This window comes from Chiloscyllium plagiosum, unplaced genomic scaffold (assembly GCF_037043375.1).
Source record: "Chiloscyllium plagiosum isolate Xiang-an unplaced genomic scaffold, Cpla_swu_hap1 HiC_scaffold_50, whole genome shotgun sequence".
NCBI lineage: Eukaryota > Metazoa > Chordata > Chondrichthyes > Orectolobiformes > Hemiscylliidae > Chiloscyllium > Chiloscyllium plagiosum.
The window spans coordinates 48,803,876-48,827,846 of NW_028270188.1; the positions used below are offsets into that span (position 1 = coordinate 48,803,876).

The following is a 23,971-nucleotide window of genomic DNA, read 5'->3' on the forward strand; positions in this document are numbered from 1 at the left end:
TGTACAGATATCTCCCTGAGAGAGAGGGGACTGAGAGACATCAGTCAGTGTACAGATATCTCCCTGAGAGAGAGAGAGGGGGACTGAGAGACACCAGTCAGTGTACAGATATCTCCCTGAGAGAGAGGGGAGCGAGAGACACCAGTCAGTGTACAGATATCTCCCTGAGAGAGGGGGGACTGAGAGACACCAGTCAGTGTACAGATATCTCCCTGAGAGAGAGGGGAGTGAGAGAAACCAGTCAGTGTACAGATATCTCCCTGAGAGAGAGGGGACTGAGAGACACCAGTCAGTGTACAGATATCTCCCTGAGGGAGAGAGAGAGGGGACTGAGAGACACCAGTCAGTGTACAGATATCTCCCTGAGAGAGAGAGAGAGGACTGAGAGACATCAGTCAGTGTACAGATATCTCCCTGACAGAGGGGGGACTGAGAGACATCAGTCAGTGTACAGATATCTCCGTGAGAGAGGGGGGACTGAGAGACATCAGTCGGTGTACAGATATCTCTCTGAGAGAGAGTGAGGGGACTGAGAGACACCAGTCAGTGTACAGATATCTCCCTGAGAGAGTGAGGGGACTGAGAGACACCAGTCAGTGTACAGATATCTCCCTGAGAGAGAGGGGGGGGACTGAGAGACACCAGTCAGTGTACAGATATCTCCCTGAGAGAGTGAGGGGACTGAGAGACACCAGTCAGTGTACAGATATCTCCCTGAGAGAGGGGACTGAGAGACACCAGTCAGTGTACAGATATCTCCCTAAGAGAGGGGGGACTGAGAGACACCAGTCAGTGTACAGATATCTCCCTGAGAGAGGGGACTGAGAGACACCAGTCAGTGTACAGATATCTCCCTGAGAGAGAGGGGGACTGAGAGACACCAGTTAGTGTACAGTTGTCTCCCTGAGAGAGGGGGGACTGAGAGACACCAGTCAGTGTACAGATATCTCCCTGAGAGAGGGGACTGAGAGACACCAGTCAGTGTACAGATATCTCCCTGAGAGAGAGAGAGAGGGGACTGAGAGACACCAGTCAGTGTACAGATATCTTCCTGAGAGAGAGGGGGGACTGAGAGACACCAGTCAGTGTACAGATATCTCGCTGAGAGAGGGGACTGAGAGACACCCAGTCAGTGTACAGATATCTCCCTGAGAGAGAGAGGGGGGACTGAGAGACACCAGTCAGTGTACAGATATCTCCCTGTGAGAGAGAGTGGGGACTGAGAGACACCAGTCAGTGTACAGATATCTTCCTGAGAGAGAGGGGACTGAGAGACATCAGTCAGTGTACAGATATCTCCCTGAGAGAGAGGGGACTGAGAGACACCAGTCAGTGTACAGATATCTCCCTGAGAGAGAGGGGACTGAGAGACACCAGTCAGTGTACAGATATCTCCCTGAGAGAGAGGGGACTGAGAGACATCAGTCAGTGTACAGATATCTCCCTGAGAGAGAGAGAGGGGGACTGAGAGACACCAGTCAGTGTACAGATATCTCCCTGAGAGAGAGGGGAGCGAGAGACACCAGTCAGTGTACAGATATCTCCCTGAGAGAGGGGGGACTGAGAGACACCAGTCAGTGTACAGATATCTCCCTGAGAGAGAGGGGAGTGAGAGAAACCAGTCAGTGTACAGATATCTCCCTGAGAGAGAGGGGACTGAGAGACACCAGTCAGTGTACAGATATCTCCCTGAGGGAGAGAGAGAGGGGACTGAGAGACACCAGTCAGTGTACAGATATCTTCCTGAGAGAGAGGGGGGACTGAGAGACACCAGTCAGTGTACAGATATCTCCCTGAGAGAGAGAGAGAGGACTGAGAGACATCAGTCAGTGTACAGATATCTCCCTGACAGAGGGGGGACTGAGAGACATCAGTCAGTGTACAGATATCACCGTGAGAGAGGGGGGACTGAGAGACATCAGTCGGTGTACAGATATCTCCCTGAGAGAGAGGGGAGTGAGAGACACCAGTCAGTGTACAGATATCTCCCTGAGAGAGGGGACTGAGAGACATCAGTCAGTGTACAGATATCTCCCTGAGAGAGAGAGAGAGGGGACTGAGAGACACCAGTCAGTGTACAGATATCTCCCTGAGAGAGAGAGAGAGGACTGAGAGACATCAGTCAGTGTACAGATATCTCCCTGACAGAGGGGGGACTGAGAGACATCAGTCAGTGTACAGATATCTCCGTGAGAGAGGGGGGACTGAGAGACATCAGTCGGTGTACAGATATCTCCCTGAGAGAGAGGGGAGTGAGAGACACCAGTCAGTGTACAGATATCTCCCTGAGAGAGAGAGAGAGGGGGACAGAGAGACACCAGTCAGTGTACAGATATCTCCCTGAGAGAGGGGGGACTGAGAGACACCAGTCAGTGTACAGATATCTCCCTGAGAGAGGGGACTGAGAGACACCAGTCAGTGTACAGATATCTCCCTGAGAGAGAGGGGGACTGAGAGACACCAGTTAGTGTACAGTTGTCTCCCTGAGAGAGGGGGGACTGAGAGACACCAGTCAGTGTACAGATATCTCCCTGAGAGAGGGGACTGAGAGACACCAGTCAGTGTACAGATATCTCCCTGAGAGAGAGAGAGAGGGGACTGAGAGACACCAGTCAGTGTACAGATATCTTCCTGAGAGAGAGGGGGGACTGAGAGACACCAGTCAGTGTACAGATATCTCGCTGAGAGAGGGGACTGAGAGACACCCAGTCAGTGTACAGATATCTCCCTGAGAGAGAGAGGGGGGACTGAGAGACACCAGTCAGTGTACAGATATCTCCCTGAGAGAGAGAGGGGGGACTGAGAGACACCAGTCAGTGTACAGATATCTTCCTGAGAGAGGGGGACTGAGAGACACCAGTCAGTGTACAGATATCTCCCTGAGAGAGAGGGGACTGAGAGACATCAGTCAGTGTACAGATATCTCCCTGAGAGAGAGAGAGGGGGACTGAGAGACACCAGTCAGTGTACAGATATCTCCCTGAGAGAGAGGGGAGCGAGAGACACCAGTCAGTGTACAGATATCTCCCTGAGAGAGGGGGGACTGAGAGACACCAGTCAGTGTACAGATATCTCCCTGAGAGAGAGGGGAGTGAGAGAAACCAGTCAGTGTACAGATATCTCCCTGAGAGAGAGGGGACTGAGAGACACCAGTCAGTGTACAGATATCTCCCTGAGGGAGAGAGAGAGGGGACTGAGAGACACCAGTCAGTGTACAGATATCTCCCTGAGAGAGAGAGAGAGGACTGAGAGACATCAGTCAGTGTACAGATATCTCCCTGACAGAGGGGGGACTGAGAGACATCAGTCAGTGTACAGATATCTCCGTGAGAGAGGGGGGACTGAGAGACATCAGTCGGTGTACAGATATCTCTCTGAGAGAGAGTGAGGGGACTGAGAGACACCAGTCAGTGTACAGATATCTCCCTGAGAGAGTGAGGGGACTGAGAGACACCAGTCAGTGTACAGATATCTCCCTGAGAGAGAGGGGGGGGACTGAGAGACACCAGTCAGTGTACAGATATCTCCCTGAGAGAGTGAGGGGACTGAGAGACACCAGTCAGTGTACAGATATCTCCCTGAGAGAGGGGACTGAGAGACACCAGTCAGTGTACAGATATCTCCCTAAGAGAGGGGGGACTGAGAGACACCAGTCAGTGTACAGATATCTCCCTGAGAGAGGGGACTGAGAGACACCAGTCAGTGTACAGATATCTCCCTGAGAGAGAGGGGGACTGAGAGACACCAGTTAGTGTACAGTTGTCTCCCTGAGAGAGGGGGGACTGAGAGACACCAGTCAGTGTACAGATATCTCCCTGAGAGAGGGGACTGAGAGACACCAGTCAGTGTACAGATATCTCCCTGAGAGAGAGAGAGAGGGGACTGAGAGACACCAGTCAGTGTACAGATATCTTCCTGAGAGAGAGGGGGGACTGAGAGACACCAGTCAGTGTACAGATATCTCGCTGAGAGAGGGGACTGAGAGACACCCAGTCAGTGTACAGATATCTCCCTGAGAGAGAGAGGGGGGACTGAGAGACACCAGTCAGTGTACAGATATCTCCCTGTGAGAGAGAGTGGGGACTGAGAGACACCAGTCAGTGTACAGATATCTTCCTGAGAGAGAGGGGACTGAGAGACATCAGTCAGTGTACAGATATCTCCCTGAGAGAGAGGGGACTGAGAGACACCAGTCAGTGTACAGATATCTCCCTGAGAGAGAGGGGACTGAGAGACACCAGTCAGTGTACAGATATCTCCCTGAGAGAGAGGGGACTGAGAGACATCAGTCAGTGTACAGATATCTCCCTGAGAGAGAGAGAGGGGGACTGAGAGACACCAGTCAGTGTACAGATATCTCCCTGAGAGAGAGGGGAGCGAGAGACACCAGTCAGTGTACAGATATCTCCCTGAGAGAGGGGGGACTGAGAGACACCAGTCAGTGTACAGATATCTCCCTGAGAGAGAGGGGAGTGAGAGAAACCAGTCAGTGTACAGATATCTCCCTGAGAGAGAGGGGACTGAGAGACACCAGTCAGTGTACAGATATCTCCCTGAGGGAGAGAGAGAGGGGACTGAGAGACACCAGTCAGTGTACAGATATCTCCCTGAGAGAGAGAGAGAGGACTGAGAGACATCAGTCAGTGTACAGATATCTCCCTGACAGAGGGGGGACTGAGAGACATCAGTCAGTGTACAGATATCTCCGTGAGAGAGGGGGGACTGAGAGACATCAGTCGGTGTACAGATATCTCCCTGAGAGAGAGGGGAGTGAGAGACACCAGTCAGTGTACAGATATCTCCCTGAGAGAGGGGACTGAGAGACATCAGTCAGTGTACAGATATCTCCCTGAGAGAGAGAGAGAGAGGGGACTGAGAGACACCAGTCAGTGTACAGATATCTCCCTGAGAGAGAGAGGGGACTGAGAGACACCAGTCAGTGTACAGATATCTCCCTGAGAGAGAGAGAGAGAGAGGGGATGAGAGACACCAGTCAGTGTACAGATATCTCCCTGAGAGAGAGAGAGGGGACTGAGAGACATCAGTCTGTGTACAGATATCTCCCTGAGAGAGAGAGAGAGAGAGGGGACTGAGAGACACCAGTCAGTGTACAGATATCTCCCTGAGAGAGAGAGGGGACTGAGAGACACCAGTCAGTGTACAGATATCTCCCTGAGAGAGAGAGAGAGGGGACTGAGAGACACCAATCAGTGTACAGATATCTCCCTGAGAGAGGGGACTGAGAGACACCAGTTAGTGTACAGATATCTCCCTGAGAGAGAGAGAGGGGACTGAGAGACATCAGTCAGTGTACAGATATCTCCCTGACAGAGAGGGGACTGAGAGACACCAGTCAGTGTACAGATATCTCCCTGAGAGAGGGGACTGAGAGACACCAGTCAGTGTACAGATATCTCCCTGAGAGAGGGGGGACTGAGAGACACCAGTCAGTGTACAGATATCTCCCTGAGAGAGGGGACTGAGAGACACCAGTCAGTGTACAGATATCTCCCTGAGAGAGAGAGAGAGGGGGACAGAGAGACACCAGTCAGTGTACAGATATCTCCCTGAGAGAGGGGGGACTGAGAGACACCAGTCAGTGTACAGATATCTCCCTGAGAGAGGGGACTGAGAGACATCAGTCAGTGTACAGATATCTCCCTGAGAGAGGGGGGACTGAGAGACACCAGTCACTGTACAGATATCTCCCTGAGAGAGGGGACTGAGAGACACCAGTCAGTGTACAGATATCTCACTGAGAGAGAGAGGACTGAGAGACATCAGTCAGTGTACAGATATCTCCCTGAGAGAGGGGACTGAGAGACACCAGTCAGTGTACAGATATCTCCCTGAGAGAGAGAGGACTGAGAGACATCAGTCAGTGTACAGATATCTCCCTGAGAGAGGGGGGACTGAGAGACATCAGTCAGTGTACAGATATCTCCCTGAGAGAGGGGACTGAGAGACACCAGTCAGTGTACAGATATCTCCCTGAGAGAGAGAGAGAGGGGACTGAGAGACACCAGTCAGTGTACAGATATCTCCCTGAGAGAGAGAGGGGACTGAGAGACACCAGTCAGTGTACAGATATCTCCCTGAGAGACAGAGAGAGGGGACTGAGAGACACCAGTCAGTGTACAGATATCTCCCTGAGAGAGAGAGGGGGACTGAGAGACACCAGTCAGTGTACAGATATCTCCCTGAGAGAGAGGGGACTGAGAGACACCAGTCAGTGTACAGATATCTTCCTGAGAGAGTGGGGGGACTGAGAGACACCAGTCAGTGTACAGATATCTCGCTGAGAGAGGGGACTGAGAGACACCCAGTCAGTGTACAGATATCTCCCTGAGAGAGAGAGGGGGGCCTGAGAGACACCAGTCAGTGTACAGATATCTTCCTGAGAGAGGGGGACTGAGAGACACCAGTCAATGTACAGATATCTCCCTGAGAGAGAGGGGACTGAGAGACACCAGTCAGTGTACAGAAATGTCTCTGAGAGAGAGGGGACTGAGAGACACCAGTCAGTGTACAGATATCTCCCTGAGAGAGAGGGGGGACTGAGAGACACCAGCCAGTGTAAAGATTTCTCCCTGAGAGAGGGGGGACTGAGAGACACCAGTCAGTGTACAGATATCTCCCTGAGAGAGGGGGGACTGAGAGACACCAGTCAGTGTACAGATATCTCTCTGAGAGAGAGGGGACTGAGAGACACCAGTCAGTGTACAGATATCTCCCTGAGGGAGAGAGAGAGGGGACTGAGAGACACCAGTCAGTGTACAGATATCTCCCTGAGATAGAGAGAGAGAGGGGACTGAGAGACACCAGTCAGTGTACAGATATCTCCCTGAGAGAGAGAGAGGGGACTGAGAGACACCAGTCAGTGTACAGATATCTCCCTGAGAGAGAGAGAGAGGGGACTGAGAGACACCAGTCAGTGTACAGATATCTCCCTGAGAGAGAGAGGGGGACTGAGAGACACCAGTCAGTGTACAGATATCTCCCTGAGAGAGAGAGGGGGGACTGAGAAACACCAGTCAGTGTACAGATATCTCCCTGAGAGAGAGAGAGGGTACTGAGAGACACCAGTCAGTGTACAGATATCTCCCTGAGAGAGAGGGGACTGAGAGACACCAGTCAGTGTACAGATATCTCCCTGAGAGAGAGGGGGACTGAGAGACACCAGTCAGTGTACAGATATCTCCCTGAGAGAGAGAGGGGGGACTGAGAGACACCAGTCAGTGTACAGATATCTCCCTGAGAGAGAGAGGGGGGACTGAGAGACACCAGTCAGTGTACAGATATCTCCCTGAGAGAGAGGGGACTGAGAGACACCAGTCAGTGTACAGATATCTTCCTGAGAGAGAGGGGGGACTGAGAGACACCAGTCAGTGTACAGATATCACCCTGAGAGAGGGGACTGAGAGACACCAGTCAGTGTACAGATATCTCCCTGAGAGAGAGAGAGGGGACTGAGAGACACCAGTCAGTGTACAGATATCTCCCTGAGAGAGAGGGGACTGAGAGACACCAGTCAGTGTACAGATATCTCCCTGAGAGAGAGGGGACTGAGAGACACCAGTCAGTGTACAGATATCTCTCTGAGAGAGAGAGAGGGGGGACTGAGAGACACCAGTCAGTGTACAGAAATGTCTCTGAGAGAGAGGGGACTGAGAGACACCAGTCAGTGTACAGATATCTCCCTGAGAGAGAGAGGGGGGACTGAGAGACTGGGAAACCCTGGATTTTGTGCTGGAGTGCAATGATAGTCTCTCTGGTCTACATAGCCCTGACCGTGCAGTTGGTGGACGGGACAGTGACCGTGACTGAATGACTGGTTGTTTACGTCTCTGATCATGGTTACCTGTCAGTCCCATCCATCTAAATGCTGTGAGACAGTGTGTGAATGTGGTGGGGGGCGGGGGGGGGAATGTAGGGTAAGGGAGGTGGGGTTATGGGGGGGTTGGGGTGGCACTGGGGTCATTAAGCTGTCCATTCCAGAAATTCAGAATACTTATTCATCCTTTCCATTGTGTAGGAGTGACTGGGTTCCTGAAGATGGATGAGAATGGTGACAGAGAGAATGATTACTCCCTCTGGGACATGACCGATCCCAGTCTCGGAACGTTCCAGGTCAGTATTCACACAGGATTTTAGCTTCAGTCTCCGAAACCATCTGATCAGGAACACCTCCGTCTCACTGTCAGATCATTCCGAATCAATGTCAGTGTACACATGGTCACGACTGACCCCCCGACAGGGCCCACTCCCTCAGCACTGACCCCCAGACAGGGCCCGCTCCCTCAGCACTGACCCCCCGACAGGGCCCACTCCCTTGGCACTGACCCTCCGACAGGGCCTGCTCCCTCGGCACTGACCCTCCGACAGGGCCCACTCCCTCAGCACTGACCCCCCGACAGGGCCCACTCCCTCAGCACTGACCCTCCGACAGTGCCCGCTCCCTCAGCACTGACCCTCCAACAGTGCCCGCTCCCTCAGCACTGACCCTCCAACAGTGCCCGCTCCCTCAGCACTGACCCTCCAACAGTGCCCACTCCCTCAGCACTGACCCCCCGACAGGGCCCGCTCCCTCAGCACTGACCCTCCAACAGTGCCCACTCCCTCAGCACTGACCCTCCGACAGGGCCCACTCCCGCAGCACTGACCTCCCGACAGGGCCCGCTCCCTCAGCACTGACCCTCCGACAGGGCCCGATCCCTCAGCACTGACCCTCTGACAGGGCCCACTCCCTCAGCACTGACCCCCCGACAGGGCCCACTCCCTCAGCACTGACCCCCCGACAGGGCCCACTCCCTCAGCACTGACCCTCCGACTGGGCCAGCTCCCTCAGCACTGACCCTCCGACAGGGCCCGCTCCCTCAGCACTGACCCACCGACAGGGCCCGCTCCCTCAGCACTGACCCTCCGACAGGGCCAGCTCCCTCAGCACTGACCCTCCGACAGGGCCCGCTCCCTCAGCACTGACCCTCCGACAGGGCCCGCTCCCTCAGCACTGACCCCCCGATAGGGCACACTCCCTCAGCACTGACCCCCCGACAGGTACCGCTCCCTTAGCACTGACCCTCCGACAGGGCCCGCTCCCTCAGTACTGACCCCCCGACAGGGCCCGATCCCTCAGCACTGACCCTCCGACAGGGCCCGCTCCCTCAGTACTGACCCCCCGACAGGGCCCGCTCCCTCAGCACTGACCCCCCGACAGGGCCCGCTCCCTCAGCACAGACCCCCTGATAGGGCCCACTCCCTCAGCACTGACCCCCCGACAGGTACCGCTCCCTTAGCACTGACCCTCCGACAGGGCCCGCTCCCTCAGTACTGACCCCCCGACAGGGCCCGCTCCCTCAGCACTGACCCTCCGACAGGGCCCGCTCCCTCAGCACTGACCCTCCGACAGTGCGGCACTCCCTCAGCACTGACCCTCCGACTGTGCCCACTCCCTCAGCACCGACCCTCTGACAGTGCAGCACTCCCTCAGCGCTGACCCTCCGACAGTGCGGCACTCCCTCAGTACTGACCCTCCGACAGTGCCCACTCCCTCTGCACTGACCCCCCGACAGGGCCCACTCCCTCAGTCCTGAGCCTCCGACAGGGCCCACTCCCTCAGCACTGACCCTCCGACAGGGCCCACTCCCTCAGCACTGACCCTCCGACAGGGCCCACTCCCTCAGCACTGACCCCCCGACAGAGCCCGCTCCCTCAGTACTGACCCTCCGACAGGGCCCACTCCCTCACCACTGACCCTCCGACAGGGCCTGCTCCCTCAGCACTGACCCCCCGACAGGGCCCACTCGCTCAGCACTGACCCCCCGACAGGGCCCACTCCCTCAGCACTGACCATCCGACAGGGCCCACTCCCTCAGCACTGAACCTCTGACAGGGCCCGCTCCCTCAGCACTGACCCCCCGACAGGGCCCACTCCCTCAGCACTGACCACCCGACAGGGCCCGCTCCCTCAGTACTGACCCTCCGACAGGGCCCGCTCCCTCAGCACTGACCCTCCGACAGTGCGGTACTCCCTCAGCACTGACCCTCCGACAGGGCCCGCTCCCTCAGCACTAACCCTCCGACAGGGCCCGCTCCCTCAGTACTGACCCTCCGACAGTGCGGCACTCCCTCAGCACTGACCCTCCGACAGGGCCCGCTCCCTCAGCACTAACCCTCCGACAGGGCCCGCTCCCTCAGCACTAACCCTCCGACAGGGCCCGCTCCCTCAGTACTGACCCTCCGACAGTGCGGCACTCCCTCAGCACTGACACGCCGACAGGGCCCGCTCCCTCAGTACTGACCCTCCAACAGGGCCCGCTCCCTCAGCACTGACCCTCCGACAGTGCCCACTCCCTCAGCACTGAGCCTCCGACAGGGCCCGCTCCCTCAGCACTGACCATCCAACAGGGCCCGCTCCCTCAGCACTGACCCTCCGACAGTGCCCACTCCCTCAGCACTGAGCCCCCGACAGGGCCCGCTCCCTCAGCACTGACCCTCCGACAGGGCCCGCTCCCTCAGCACTGACCCTCCGACTGTGCCCACTCCCTCAGCACTGACCCTCTGACAGTGCAGCAGTCCCTCAGCGCTGACCCTCCGACAGTGCGGCACTCCCTCAGCACTGACCCTCTGACAGTGCGGCACTCCCTCAGCACTGACCCTCCGACAGTGCCCACTCCCTCAGCACTGACCCTCTGACAGTGCGGCACTCCCTCAGCACTGACCCTCCGACAGTGCCCACTCCCTCAGCACTATCCCTCCGACTGTGCCCACTCCCTCAGCACTGACCCTCCGACAGTGCGGCACTCCCTCAGCACTGACCCTCTGACAGTGCGGCACTCCCTTAGCGCTGACCCTCTGACAGTGCCCACTCCCTCAGCACTGACCCTCTGACAGTGCAGCACTCCCTCAGCACTGACCCTCCGACAGTGCGGCACTCCCTCAGCACTGACCCTCTGACAGTGCGGCACTCCCTCAGCACTGACCCTCCGACAGTGCCCACTCCCTCAGCACTGACCCTCTGACAGTGCGGCACTCCCTCAGCACTGACCCTCCGACAGTGCCCACTCCCTCAGCACTATCCCTCCGACTGTGCCCACTCCCTCAGCACTGACCCTCCGACAGGGCCCACTCCTTCAGCACTGACCCTCCGACTGTGCCCACTCCCTCAGCACTGACCCTCCGACAGTACGGCACTCCCTCAGCACTGACCCTCCGACAGTGTCCACTCCCTCAGCACTGACCCTCCGACAAGGCCCATTTCTTCAGCACTGACCCTCCGACAGTGCCCACTCCCTCAGCACTGACCCTCTGACAGTGTGGCACTCCCTCAGCACTGACCCTCCGACAGTGCCCACTCCCTCAGCACTGACCCTCCGACAGGGCCCACTCCCTCAGCGCTGACCTTCCGACAGGGCCTACTCCCTCAGCGCTGACCCTCCGACAGGGCCCACTCCCTCAGCGCTGAACCTCCGACTGTGCCCACTCCCTCAGCACTGACCCTCTGACAGGGCCCGCTCTCTCAGTACTGACCCCCCAACAGGGCCCGCTCCCTCAGCACTGACCCCCCGACAGGGCCAGCTCCCTCAGCACTGACCCCCCGACAGGGCCCGCTCCCTCAGCACTGACCCCCCGATAGGGCACACTCCCTCAGCACTGACCCCCCGACAGGGCCCGCTCCCTCAGCACTGACCCTCCGACAGGGCCCGCTCCCTCAGCACTGACCCTCCGACAGGGCCCGCTCCCTCAGTACTGACCCCCCGACAGGGCCCGCTCCCTCAGCACTGACCCTCTGACAGTGCGGCACTCCCTCAGCACTGACCATCTGACAGTGCGGCACTCCCTCAGCGCTGACCCTCTGACAGTGCCCACTCCCTCAGCACTGACTCTCTGACAGTGCAGCACTCCCTCAGCGCTGACCCTCCGACAGTGCGGCACTCCCTCAGCACTGACCCTCCGACAGTGCGGCACTCCCTCAGCGCTGACCCTCTGACAGTGCCCACTCCCTCAGCACTGACCCTCTGACAGTGCGGCACTCCCTCAGCACTGACCCTCCGACTGTGCCCACTCCCTCAGCACTGACCCTCCGACAGGGCCCACTCCCTCAGCGCTGAGCCTCCGACTGTGCCCACTCCCTCAGCACTGACCCTCCGACAGTGCGGTACTCCCTCAGCACTGACGCTCCAACAGTGCCCACTCCCTCAGCACTGACCCTCCGACAGTGCCCACTCCCTCAGCAGTGACCGTCTGACAGTGCCCACTCCCTCAGCCCTGACTCTACGACAGTGCCCACTCCCTCTGCATTGACCCTCTGACAGTGCGGCGCTCCCTCAGCGCTGACCCTCTGACAGTGCGACACTCCCTCAGCACTGACCCTCTGACTGTGCCCACTCCCTCAGCACTGACCCTCCGACAGGGCCCACTCCTTCAGCACTGACCCTCCGACAGTGCCCACTCCCTCAGCACTGACCCTCCGACAGTACAGCACCCCCTCAGCACTGACCCTCCCACAGTGTCCACTCCCTCAGCACTGACCCTCTGACAGGGCCCACTCCCTCAGCACTGACCCTCTGACAGTGCCCACTCCCTCAGCACTGATCCTCCGACAGTGCCCTCTCCCTCAGCACTGACCCTCTGACAGGGCCCACTCCCTCAGCACTGACCCTCCGACAGTGCCCTCTCCCTCAGCACTGACCCTCTGACAGGGCCCACTCCCTCAGCACTGACCCTCCGACAGGGCCCACTCCCTCAGCGCTGACCCTCCGACAGGGCCCACTCCCTCAGCACTGACCCTCCGACAGTGCGGCACTCCCTCAGCACTGACCCTCCGACAGGGCCACTCCCTCAGCACTGACCCTCTGACAGTGCCCACTCCCTCAGCACTGACCCCTCCGACAGTGCCCACTCCCTCAGCACTGACCCTCCGACAGTGCGGCACTCCCTCAGCACTGACCTTCCCACAGCACTGACTCTCCGACAGTGCCCACTCCCTCAGCACTGACCCTCCGACAGGGCCCACTCCCTCAGCGCTGACCCTCCGACAGGGCCCACTCCCTCAGCGCTGACGCTCCGACTGTGCCCACTCCCTCAGCGCTGACCCTCCGACAGGGCCCACTCCCTCAGTACTGACCCTCCGACAGTGCGGCACTCCCTCAGCACTGACCCTCCGACAGGGCCACTCCCTCAGCACTGACCCTCCGACAGTGCCCACTCCCTCAGCACTGACCCCTCCGACAGTGCCCACTCCCTCAGCACTGACCCTCCGACAGTGCGGCACTCCCTCAGCACTGACCCTCTGACAGTGCGGCACTCCCTCAGCAATGACCTTGCAACAGGGCCCACTCCCACAGCACTGACCCCTCCGACAGTGCGGCACTCCCTCAGCACTGACCCTCTGACAGTGCGGCACTCCCTCAGCACTGACCCTCTGACAGTGCGGCACTCCCTCAGCACTGACCCTCCGACAGGGCCACTCCCTCAGCACTGACTCTCCGACAGTGCTCAATCCCTCAGCACTGACCCTCCGACAGGGCCCACTCCCTTAGCACTGACCCCCACGACAGGGCCCACTCCCTCAGCACTGACCCTCCGACAGTGCGGAACTCCCTCAGCACTGACCCTCCGACAGTGCCCACTCCCTCAGCACTGACCCTCTGACAGTGCGGCACTCCCTCAGCACTGACCCTTCGACAGTGCCCGCTCCCTCAGCACTGACCCTCCGACAGTGCCCGCTCCCTCAGCACTGACCCTCTGACAGGGCCCACTCCCTCAGCACTGACCCTCCGACAGTGCCCGCTCCCTCAGCACTGACCCTCTGACAGTGCGCCCTCCCTCAGCACTGACCCTTGGACAGTGCCCACTCCCTCAGCACTGACCCTCCGATAGCGCCTGCTCCCTCAGCACTGACCCTCTGACAGTGCGCCCTCCCTCAGCACTGACCCTCTGACAGTGCCCACTCCCTCAGCACTGACCCTCCGACAGTGCCCACTCCCTCAGCACTGACCCTCCGACAGTGCCCGCTCCCTCAGCACTGACCCTCTGACAGTGCGCCCTCCCTCAGCACTGACCCTCCGACAGTGCCCACTCCCTCAGCACTGACCCTCCGACAGTGCCTGCTCCCTCAGCACTGACCCTCTGACAGTGCGCCCTCCCTCAGCACTGACCCTCTGACAGTGCGCCCTCCCTCAGCACTGACCCTCAAACAGGGCCCACTCCCTCAGCACTGACCCTCCGACAGTGCCCACTCCCTCAGCACTGACCCTCTGACAGTGCGCCCTCCCTCAGCACTGACCCTCCGACAGTGCCCACTCCCTCAGCGCTGACCCTCCGACAGTGCCCGCTCCCTCAGCACTGACCCTCCGACAGTGCCTGCTCCCTCAGCACTGACCCCCCGACAGTGCCCACTCCCTCAGCACTGACCCTCCGACAGGGCCCGCTCCCTCAGCACTGACCCTTGGACAGTGCCCACTCCCTCAGCACTGACCCTCCGACAGTGCCCACTCCCTCAGCACTGACTCTCCGACAGTGCCCACTCCCTCAGCACTGACCCTTCAACAGTGCCCACTCCCTCAGCACTGACCCTCTGACAGTGCCCACTCCCTCAGCACTGACTCTCCGACAGTGCCCACTCCCTCAGCACTGACCCTCCGACAGGGCCCACTCCCTCAGCGCTGACCCTCCGACAGTGCCCACTCCCTCAGCACTGACTCTCCGACAGTGCCCACTCCCTCAGCACTGACCCTTCAACAGTGCCCACTCCCTCAGCACTGACCCTCTGACAGTGCGGCACTCCCTCAGCACTGACTCTCCGACAGTGCCCACTCCCTCAGCACTGACCCTCCGACAGTGCCCGCTCCCTCAGCACTGACCCTCCGACAGGGCCCACTCCCTCAGCGCTGGGCCATGCTGACTGTGTCCGTGTGTCGGTCGCTGGGAGTATCTGACCATGTGCCACGTTACACGTTGCCGTTGTCTCTCTCCTGTGGCTCCCTCAGGTTGTGTCTCAGTATAACGGTACTCTGAAGAAGATCCTGCCCGTTCCCGGCGTTGCCATTCACTGGCCTGGGGACGTCGTGCCAAAGGATGTGCCACCGTGTGGTTTTGACAACGAGAGCATTTCCTGCAGGAGAGGTCAGTGGCTGTTCACAGTGCAGCCCAGGGGGTGGCCCTTACCCCTTCCTGTCTCCCCCTTCCCCTCTCTCCTTCTCACTCTCTCTGTCTCTCTCTGTCCTTTCCCTCTCTCTCTCCCACTCCCTCTGTCATTGATGTGGGTGAGTTGACCCTCTGCTACTAAATATTTCTCTGTGTCCTATCCCTCTCTCTCTCTTTCTCACACGCTCTCTCTCTCCCTCTCTCTCTCTCACTCTCTTTCTCACACACTCTCTCTCTCCCTCTCTCTCTCTCACTCTCTTTCTCACACACTCTCTCTTTCCCTCTCTCTCTCTCACTCTCTTTCTCACACACTCTCTCTCTCACTCTCTCTGTGTCTCTTTGTCGTTTCCCTCTCTCTCTCTCACTCTCTTTCTCACACACTCTCTCTCTCTCACTCTCTCTCTGTCTCTTTGTCGTTTCCCTCTCTCTCTCTCACTCTCTTTCTCACACACTCTCTCTCTCACTCTCTCTCTGTCTCTTTGTCGTTTCCCTCTCTCTCTCTCACTCTCTTTCTCACACACTCTCTCTCTCACTCTCTCTGTGTCTCTTTGTCGTTTCCCTCTCTCTCTCTCACTCTCTTTCTCACACACTCTCTCTCTCACTCTCTCTGTGTCTCTTTGTCGTTTCCCTCTCTCTCTCTCACTCTCTTTCTCACACACTCTCTCTCTCTCACTCTCTCTGTGTCTCTTTGTCGTTTCCCTCTCTCTCTCTCACTCTCTTTCTCACACACTCTCTCTCTCTCACTCTCTCTCTGTCTCTTTGTCGTTTCCCTCTCTCTCTCTCACTCTCTTTCTCACACACTCTCTCTCTCACTCTCTCTGTGTCTCTTTGTCGTTTCCCTCTCTCTCTCTCACTCTCTTTCTCACACACTCTCTCTCTCTCACTCTCTCTCTGTCTCTTTGTCGTTTCCCTCTCTCTCTCTCACTCTCTTTCTCACACACTCTCTCTCTCACTCTCTCTCTGTCTCTTTGTCGTTTCCCTCTCTCTCTCTCACTCTCTTTCTCACACACTCTCTCTCTCACTCTCTCTGTGTCTCTTTGTCGTTTCCCTCTCTCTCTCTCACTCTCTTTCTCACACACTCTCTCTCTCACTCTCTCTGTGTCTCTTTGTCGTTTCCCTCTCTCTCTCTCACTCTCTTTCTCACACACTCTCTCTCTCTCACTCTCTCTGTGTCTCTTTGTCGTTTCCCTCTCTCTCTCTCACTCTCTTTCTCACACACTCTCTCTCTCTCACTCTCTCTCTGTCTCTTTGTCGTTTCCCTCTCTCTCTCTCACTCTCTTTCTCACACACTCTCTCTCTCACTCTCTCTGTGTCTCTTTGTCGTTTCCCTCTCTCTCTCTCACTCTCTTTCTCACACACTCTCTCTTTCCCTCTCTCTCTCTCACTCTCTTTCTCACACACTCTCTCTCTCACTCTCTCTGTGTCTCTTTGTCGTTTCCCTCTCTCTCTCTCACTCTCTTTCTCACACACTCTCTCTCTCTCACTCTCTCTGTGTCTCTTTGTCGTTTCCCTCTCTCTCTCTCACTCTCTTTCTCACACACACTCTCTCTCACCCTCGCTATCTCTCTCTCCCTCTCTCTCTCTCTCTCTCTCTCCCTCTCTCTCTCTCTCTCCCTCCGTCTTTGATGTGGGTGAGTTGACCCTCTGCTCCTAAATCTTTCCCCCAGTGAGCGTCAGCCCCTCGTCCATGTCCTGGACCGTTCTGTGAGACACCAGCATTTCCAGCGCGGTCAGGCGCAGTCCCTCTCTGGGGAGTCATTCCAACAGGGCAGCAGGCCATTCAGCCCTCCGGCCACGTGTCGACCCTTTGCCTGAGCTATCGGGTTCAGAGCTCCCCCAGTTCCCCTGTTGGGGGAAGGCTACCTCTGCAGGGAATCTCTGCCCCTCTGCCCCCAGGGTCTCAATGTCCTTCCGGAAGCGCGGGATCCCAAATGGAAGACCATGTTGCGGCTGGGGCTTTTACAAAGCATTAGCTGACGGTCTCTCCCTGCCTCCTGTTGGAGATTTACTACCCTCCGATTGAGCGTTAACCCCTACTCCCTCACCCTGCCGTACAGGAGACAGTGATCAGATCGAGCCTCGTTCCCTGCGCTCCCCTCCCCCTGGGATAAACCCCTCTCCCCCTGGTTGTACTGACTTGGTGTGTTCCTTTGTCTGTCTGACAGGGAGGGTGTTCACCATGCTGGAGGTCCTAGCCGTTGTGGGCAGCATGGCCCTCCTCATCATCACCATGAGCTCATTCCTCATCTACAGGTAAGGGGCTCCCTCACTCAGGGGAGAGGGTGGCGTTCAGTGTCACTGCCCTGGTACAGGCGGACGGTCACTCTCCTGACAGCTGTGGGGGGGAGGGTGATGCTCAGTGTCACTGCCCTGTTACAGGCGGACAGTCACTCTCCTGACAGCTGTGGGGGGGAGGGTGGCGTTCATTGTCACTGCCTTGGTACAGGCGGACAGTCACTCTCCTGACAGCTGTGGGGGGGAGGGTGACGCTCAGTGTCACTGCCCTGGTACAGGCGGACAGTCACTCTCCTGGCAGCTGTGGGGGGGAGGGTGACGCTCAGTGTTACTGCCCTGGTACAGGCAGACAGTCGCTCTCCTGACAGCTGTGGGGGGGAGGGTGACGCTCAGTGTCACAGCCCTGGTACAGGCGGACAGTCACTCTCCTGACAGCTGTGGGGGGAGGGTGGCGTTCAGTGTCACTGCCCTGGTACAGGTGGACAGTCACTCTCCTGACAGCTGTGGGGGGAGGGTGGCGTTCAGTGTCACTGCCCTGGTACAGGCGGACAGTCACTCTCCTGACAGCTGTGGGGGGGAGGGTGATGCTCAGTGACACTGCCCTGGTACAGGCGGACAGTCACTCTCCTGACAGCTGTGGGGGGAGGGTGGCGTTCAGTGTCACTGCCCTGGTACAGACGGACAGTCACTCTCCTGACAGCTGTAGGGGGGGAGGGTGATGCTCAGTGTCACTGCCCTGGTACAGGCGGACAGTCACTCTCCTGACAGCTGTGGGGGGGAGGGTGGTGTTCAGTGTCACTGCCCTGGTACAGGCGGACAGTCACTCTCCTGACAGCTGTGGGGGGAGGGTGGCGTTCAGTGTCACTGCCCTGGTACAGGTGGACAGTCACTCTCCTGACAGCTGTAGGGGGGGAGGGTGATGCTCAGTGTCACTGCCCTGGTACAGGCGGACAGTCACTCTCCTGACAGCTGTGGGGGGGAGGGTGGTGTTCAGTGTCACTGCCCTGGTACAGGCGGACAGTCACTCTCCTGACAGCTGTGGGGGGAGGGTGGCGTTCAGTGTCACAGCCCTGGTACAGGCGGACAGTCACTCTCCTGACAGCTGTGGGGGGGAGGGTGACGCTCAGTGTCACAGCTCTGGTACAGGCGGACAGTCACTCTCCTGACAGCTGTGGGGGGGAGGGTGATGCCCAGTGTCACAGCCCTGGTACAGGCGGACAGTCACTCTCCTGACAGCTGTGGGGGGAGGGTGGCGTTCAGTGTCACTGCCCTGGTACAGGCGGACAGTCACTCTCCTGACAGCTGTAGGGGGGCAGGGTGATGCCCAGTGTCACAGCCCTGGTACAGGCGGACAGTCACTCTCCTGACAGCTGTGGGGGGGGAGGGTGGCGTTCAGTGTCACTGCCCTGGTACAGGCGGACAGTCACTCTCCTGACAGCTGTGGGGGGGAGGGTGATGCTCAGTGTCACTGCCCTGGTACAGGCGGACAGTCACTCTCCTGACAGCTGTGGGGGGAGGGTGGCGTTCAGTGTCACAGCCCTGGTACAGGCAGACAGTCACTCTCCTGACAGCTGTGGGGGGAGGGTGGTGTTCAGTGTCACTGCCCTGGTACAGGCGGACGGTCGCTCTCCTGACAGCTGTGGGGGGGATGGTGATGCCCAGTGTCACTGCCCTGGTACAGGCAGACAGTCACTCTCCTGACAGCTGTAGGGGGAGGGTGACGCTCAGTGTCACTGCCCTGGTACAGGCGGACAGTCACTCTCCTGACAGCTGTGGGGGGGATGGTGATGCCCAGTGTCACTGCCCTGGTACAGGCAGACAGTCACTCTCCTGACAGCTGTAGGGGGAGGGTGACGCTCAGTGCCACTGCCCTGGTACAGGCGGACTGTCGCTCTCCTGACAGCTGTAGGGTGCAGGGAGATGCCCAGTGTCACTGCCCTGGTACAGGCGGACAGTCACTCTACTGACAGCCGTGGGGGGGGCAGGGTGGCGTTCAGTGTCACTGCCCTGGTACAGGCAGACAGTCACTCTCCTTACAGCTGTGGGGGGGGAGTGTGACGCTCAGTGTCACTGCCCTGGTACAGGCAGACAGTCGATCTCCTGACAGCTGTGGGGGTAGTGTGACGCTCAGTGTCACTGCCCTGGTACAGGCAGACAGTCGATCTGCTGACAGCTGTGGGGGGGAGTGTGACGCTCAGTGTCACTGCCCTGGTACAGGTGGACAGTCACTCTCCTGACAGCTGTATGGGGGGAGGGTGATGCCCAGTGTCACTGCCCTGGTACAGGTGGACAGTCGCTCTCCTGACAGCTGTGGGGGGAGGGTGATGCTCAGTGTCACAGCCCTGGTACAGGCAGACGGTCGCTCTCCTGACAGCTGTGGGGGGGAGTGTGACGCTCAGTGTCACTGCCCTGGTACAGGCGGACGGTCGCTCTCCTGGCAGCTGTGGGGGGGAGTGTGACGCTCAGTGTCACTGCCCTGGTACAGGCACACTGTTGCACTCCTGACAGCTGTAGGGGGGAGGGTAATGCCCAGTATCACTGCTCTGGTACAGGCAGACGGTCGCTCTCCTGGCAGCTGTGGGGGGAGGGTGGTGTTCAGTGTCACTGCCCTGGTACAGGCGGACAGTCGATCTCCTGACAGCTGTGGTGGGGAGGGTGATGCTCAGTGTCACTGCCCTGGTACAGGCAGATAGTCGCTCTCCTGACAGCTGTAGGGGGGAGGGTGGCATTCAGTGTCACTGCCCTGGTACAGGCAGACGGTCGCTCACCTGACAGCTGTGGGGTGGGGTGGCGTTCAGTGTCACTGCCCTGGTACAGGCAGACAGTCACTCCCCTGACAGTTATGGGGGGGCAGGGTGGCGTTCAGTGTCACTGCCCTGGTACAGGCGCACAGTCACTCTCCTGACAGCTGTGGGGGGGAGGGTGGCGTTCAGTGTCACTGCCCTGGTACAGACGGACAGTCACTCTCCTGACAGCTGTGGAGGGCTGGGTGATGCCCAGTGTCACTGCCCTGGTACAGGCGGACAGTCACTCTCCTGACAGCCGTGGGGGGGCAGGGTGGCGTTCAGTGTCACTGCTCTGGTACAGGCGGACAATCACTCTCCTGACAGCTGTGGGGGGGAGGGTGGCGTTGTGTCACTGCCCTGGTACAGGCGGAAAGTCACTCTCCTGACAGCTGTGGGGGGAGGGTGGTGTTCAGTGTCACTGCCCTGGTACAGGCGGAAAGTCACTCTCCTGACAGCTGTGGGGGGAGGGTGGTGTTCAGTGTCACTGCCCTGGTACAGGCGGACGGTCGATCTCCTGACAGCTGTAGAGGGGGAGGGTGATGCCCAGTGACACTGCCCTGGTACAGGCGGACAATCGCTTTCCTGACAGCTGTGGGGTGGAGGGTGGCGTTCAGTGTCACTGCCCTGGTACAGGCGGACAGTCACTCTCCTGACAGCTGTGGGGTGGAGGGTGGCATTCAGTGTCACTGCCCTGGTACAGGCGGACGGTCGCTCTCCTGACAGCTGTGGGGGGCAGGGTGATGCCCAGTGTCGCAGCCTTGGTACCGGTGGACAGTCACTCTCCTGACAGCTGTAGGGGGGCAGGGTGATGCCCAGTGTCACTGCCCTGGTACAGGCGGACAGTCACTCTCCTGACAGCTGTAGGGCGGGAGGGTGATGCCCAGTGTCACAGCCCTGGTACAGGCGGACAGTCACTCTCCTGACAGCTGTGGGGGGCAGGGTGATGCTCAGTGTCACTGCCCTGGTACAGGCGGACAGTCGCTCTCCTGACAGCTGTGGGGGGGAGGGTGATGCCCAGTGTCACAGCCCTGGTACAGGCGGACAGTCACTCTCCTGACAGCTGTGGGGGGCAGGGTGATGCCCAGTGTCACAGCTCTGGTACAGGCGGACAGTCACTCTCCTGACAGCTGTGGGGGGGAGGGTGATGCCCAGTGTCACTGCCCTGGTACAGGCAGACAGTCGCTCACCTGACAGCTGTAGGGGGGAGGGTGGCATTCAGTGTCACTGCCCTGGTACAGGCGGACAGTCAATCTCCTGACAGCTGTAGAGGGGGAGGGTGATGCCCAGTGACACTGCCCTGGTACAGGCGGACAGTCGCTCTCCTGACAGCTGTGGGGTGCAGCGTGGCGTTCAGTGTCACTGCCCTGGTACAGGCGGACAGTCACTCTCCTGACAGCTGTGGGGTGGAGGGTGGCATTCAGTGTCACTGCCCTGGTACAGGCGGACGGTCGCTCTCCTGACAGCTGTGGGGGGCAGGGTGATGCCCAGTGTCACTGCCCTGGTACAGGCGGACAGTCACTCTCCTGACAGCTGTGGGGGGAGGGTGATGCCCAGTGTCACAGCCCTGGTACAGGCGGACAGTCACTCTCCTGACAGCTGTGGGGAGCAGGGTGATGCTCAGTGTCACTGCCCTGGTACAGGCGGACAGTCGCTCTACTGACAGCTGTGGGGGGGAGGGTGATGCCCAGTGTCACAGCCCTGGTACAGGCGGACAGTCACTCTCCTGACAGCTGTGGGGGGCAGGGTGATGCCCAGTGTCACAGCCCTGGTACAGGCGGACAGTCACTCTCCTGACAGCTGTAGGGGGGAGGGTGATGCTCAGTGTCACTGCCCTGGTACAGGCAGACAGTCACTCTCCTGGCAGCCGTGGGGGGGAGGGTGACGCCCAGTGTCACAGCCCTGGTACAGGCAGACTGTCACTCTCCTGACAGCTGTGGGGGGGAGGGTGACGCTCAGTGTCACTGCCCTGGTACAGGCGGACAGTCACTCTCCTGACAGCTGTGAGGGGAAGGGTGGCGTTCAGTGTCACTGCCCTGGTACAGGCGGACAGTCACTCTCCTGACAGCTGTGGGGGGCAGGGTGATGCCCAGTGTCACTGCCCTGGTACAGGCAGACGGTCGCTCTCCTGACAGCTGTGGGGGGGGGGGGTGGGTGGCGTTCAGTGTCAATGCCCTGGTACAGGCGGACAGTCGCTCTCCTGATAGCTGTAGGGGGGGAGGGTGATGCCCAGTGTCACTGCCCTGGTACAGGCGAACAGTCGCTCTCCTGACAGCTGTGAGGGGCAGGGTGATGCCCAGTGTCACTGCCCTGGTACAGGCGGACAGTCACTCTCCTGACAGCTCTGGGGTGGAGGGTGGCGTTCAGTGTCACTGCCCTGGTACAGGCGGACAGTCACTCTCCTGACAGCTGTGGGGGGGAGGGTGACATTCAGTGTCACTGCCCTGGTACAGGCGGACGGTCGCTCTCCTGACAGCTGTGGGGGGGAGGGTGATGCTCAGTCTCACTGCCCTGGTACAGGCGGACAGTCGCTCTCCTGACAGCTGTAGGGGGGAGGGTGATGCTCAGTGTCACTGCCCTGGTACAGGCGGACAGTCGCTCTCCTGACAGCTGTAGGGGGGAGGGTGATGCCCAGTGTCACAGCCCTGGTACAGGCGGACAGTTACTCTCCTGACAGCTGTGGGGGGGTGGGTGGGGTGGGGAGGGTCTTGCCCAGTGTCACTGTTCTGGGGCCCTGGGTCCGAACCCTGCCACAGGGTTTACAATTCAATAAAAATAATTTGGATTGAGAACAGTTTCCACCCTGCTGTTGTTAGAATACTGAATGGGCTCACAAAGTCTCCACAGTCGCCTGTCCCTGTGTGTTTTGGTTTTGCCGCTGTTTACCTAGTACTTACTTACCTGTGCTCCTTAACTCTGTGATCCGCATGTGTGGCTCACGAGACAAAGCCCTTCACTGTCCCTCGGTACACGGACAATAAATTCAATTCAATTCAGTCAATCCTCAGTTCGGAGAAACCCACCTGGGTCAATAATATCCTTGAAGGAAGTAATCTGCCATCCTTACCTGTTCTGGTCTGGCCTGGTCCGGCCTGGCCTGGCCTGGTCTGGCCTGGTCTCGTCCGGCCTGGTCTGGCCTGGCCTGGTCTGGCCTGGTCTGGTCTGGCCTGGCCTAGTCTGGCCTAGTCTGGCCTGGCCTGGTCTGATCTGGTCTGGCCTACATGTGACTCCAGACCCACAGCAAAGTGGTTCACTCTGAAATGCCCTCGGGGTAGGAATTACTGGCTCAGCCAGCGACGCCCACATCCCATGAGTGAATCATTTTTAGAGCCGTCGGTGAGAGGCTTTGGGGCCTGAGAAACACACTCACTCACACAACACACTCACTCACAAACACACGCTCACACACACACACACACTCATTCACACACACACTCACTCACACTCTCACACACAGACTCACACACACTCACTCACATACACACTCTCAAACACACACTCACTCACACTCTCTCTCACACAGACACACACACTCACTCACACTCACACACACACTCACACACTCTCACACGCAGACACACTCACAGACACAGACACACACACACAGACACTCACACAGACACACACACACACAGACACACACATAGGCACACACACAGACACAGGCACACAGACAGACAGACACACACAGACACTCACACACACAGACACACACAGACACACACACAGGCACACACACAGACACAGGCACACAGACAGACAGACACACAGCAGACACACACACAGACACACACACTCACTCACTC

The 23,971-nt window shown here is 58.6% G+C and overlaps 1 protein-coding gene across 1 annotated transcript in view; it reads left to right on the forward strand.

Annotated features, from left to right (window-relative positions):
• The window catches only part of LOC148135297 (atrial natriuretic peptide receptor 1-like), a 183,350-nt gene that overhangs the window by 35,343 nt on the left and 124,036 nt on the right, over positions 1–23,971 (forward strand). Inside the window, exons 5-7 of the mRNA XM_087985107.1 lie at positions 8,036–8,130; positions 14,991–15,126; positions 17,313–17,400. Coding sequence (XP_087841233.1) covers positions 8,036–8,130; positions 14,991–15,126; positions 17,313–17,400 — 319 coding nt within the window. The remainder of the gene's footprint in view (positions 1–8,035; positions 8,131–14,990; positions 15,127–17,312; positions 17,401–23,971) is intronic.